The 1,454-nt window shown below is 69.9% G+C and overlaps 1 protein-coding gene across 1 annotated transcript in view; it reads right to left on the reverse strand.

The window, feature by feature from the left end:
• Nucleotides 1-1,454, reverse strand: part of LOC102249421 (gamma-glutamyltranspeptidase 1) — a gene marked incomplete at its 3' end in the record, with an annotated part of 33,110 nt that overhangs the window by 31,366 nt on the left and 290 nt on the right. Inside the window, exon 2 of the mRNA XM_014533354.1 lies at nt 1,031-1,129. Coding sequence (XP_014388840.1) covers nt 1,031-1,129 — 99 coding nt within the window. The remainder of the gene's footprint in view (nt 1-1,030; nt 1,130-1,454) is intronic.

Below are 1,454 nucleotides of genomic sequence, written 5' to 3' on the forward strand. Positions count from 1 at the left end.
CCCTCCTGGCTGCTGTTCCCCAGGCCTCCTGTACGTGGTGAGTGGGCAACTCCACAGGGTTAGGAAACACATCAGAGTGAGACAGAGGTGTTCCCTCCGGGCCCTGGGGCCCATGCACACAGCCCTCCCCTGTGGGGACCCAGGAGCATGCGTGGGGCAGAGGTGAGCACTGGCAGCAGCGGGAACTCTGGGGCCAGGAGTCCTCGGCTACCCAGGAGGCGGCCTGCTCCCAGCAGAGGGCTCCCTTCCCACAGGCACCAGCGGGCAGGCTCCGGCAGGAAGCCAAAAGCCAGCGGAACCCTCGGGTGTGTGGAGGGCTGGAGCTCGGCCCACCAGGTGTGGGCAGGGCAGAGACAAAAGAGGAAGGTAGGGATGTGCAGGATGACCCGGGCGAGTGATGCCCGTGGCCGAGGCCTGGACGGCAGGGCGGGGCAGAGGGACCCTGCTGGATGAGGAGACCCCGCAGCGGAGGGAAGCCCCATGGGCCAGGGAGAAGGCGGGGGTCCTGGACCTGTGCACCTGGCCCCCAGCTCTGACCAGGGGGCTGCGCGTCGCATGGACTCCACAGCATCCTCGGGCCGGGTGCTGGATGGCAGCCTCGGGGCCGGGGGAGATGCCCAGGGAGGCTGAGCTCAGGAGGTGCTGGTCCCGGGACCAGGCCGGGGGCAGGGAGAAGGCGCTCCCTCTTCTGTGCTGCCACCCGGCCCCAGGTCAGGCCCCTGGTCCCTCACTCTCCCAGGAGCCCCGACGGAGGGGGTGGAGGGGTGTGAAGCTCCTGTCAGCCCAGCTCTGCTCCTGACTGGCTGTGAGCCCTGCCAGCTGCCCCCTCCATGCCTGGTCTGTCCTTTCCCCCCGGGGGGTCTGGCCCCGCCCAGGCCACCTTGCCCAGTGGCTCGGGGACCACAGAAGCATCTCACTGTGTCCGCACCCCGGGGCATGGGGCTGAGGGTGGGAAAGCAAGGTGGGAGGAGGAAGGGCCGGTGGCCAGGCCGGGAATGGGGAGCCGGCCTTGGGCCCGGCAGGCTGATAAGCCCGCTGCCACCCAGGCAGCCCGGCTCCGGTGCCTCCTGCTGGAGCGATGCCAGCTCCCTGCTGCCCTCCCCGGGCCCCCCTCAATCTCTGCCCACCGCTGGCCCAGATTCAGCCCACGAACCTGAGTGTCCCCTCGGCGAGATTCCCCCGGGACGGTGCGAGGACCTGGCTGGTGTCGCGGGCGGGCGGGCGGCTCTGGGAGAATCCAGGCGGTGGCAGCTGGTCTCAATCTCCCCGCCTCTTGGACGGAGACACTCGATGGAACAGCCGAGCTGGAGCACGAAGTGAAGCGGCCCCAGAAGAGGGCTGGCCTTGCTGCCGTGCAGGTATCCCAGCCCTTCCGGGCCTTGCCCCCTCCCCCCAGGCTCCCCCACAGGCAGGGACACTCGGGGAGGGGGCTGTGACTCAGGGCCAGGTGGGCA

The sequence above is a fragment of the Myotis brandtii genome, unplaced genomic scaffold (genome assembly GCF_000412655.1).
Source record: "Myotis brandtii unplaced genomic scaffold, ASM41265v1 scaffold97, whole genome shotgun sequence".
Lineage (NCBI taxonomy): Eukaryota > Metazoa > Chordata > Mammalia > Chiroptera > Vespertilionidae > Myotis > Myotis brandtii.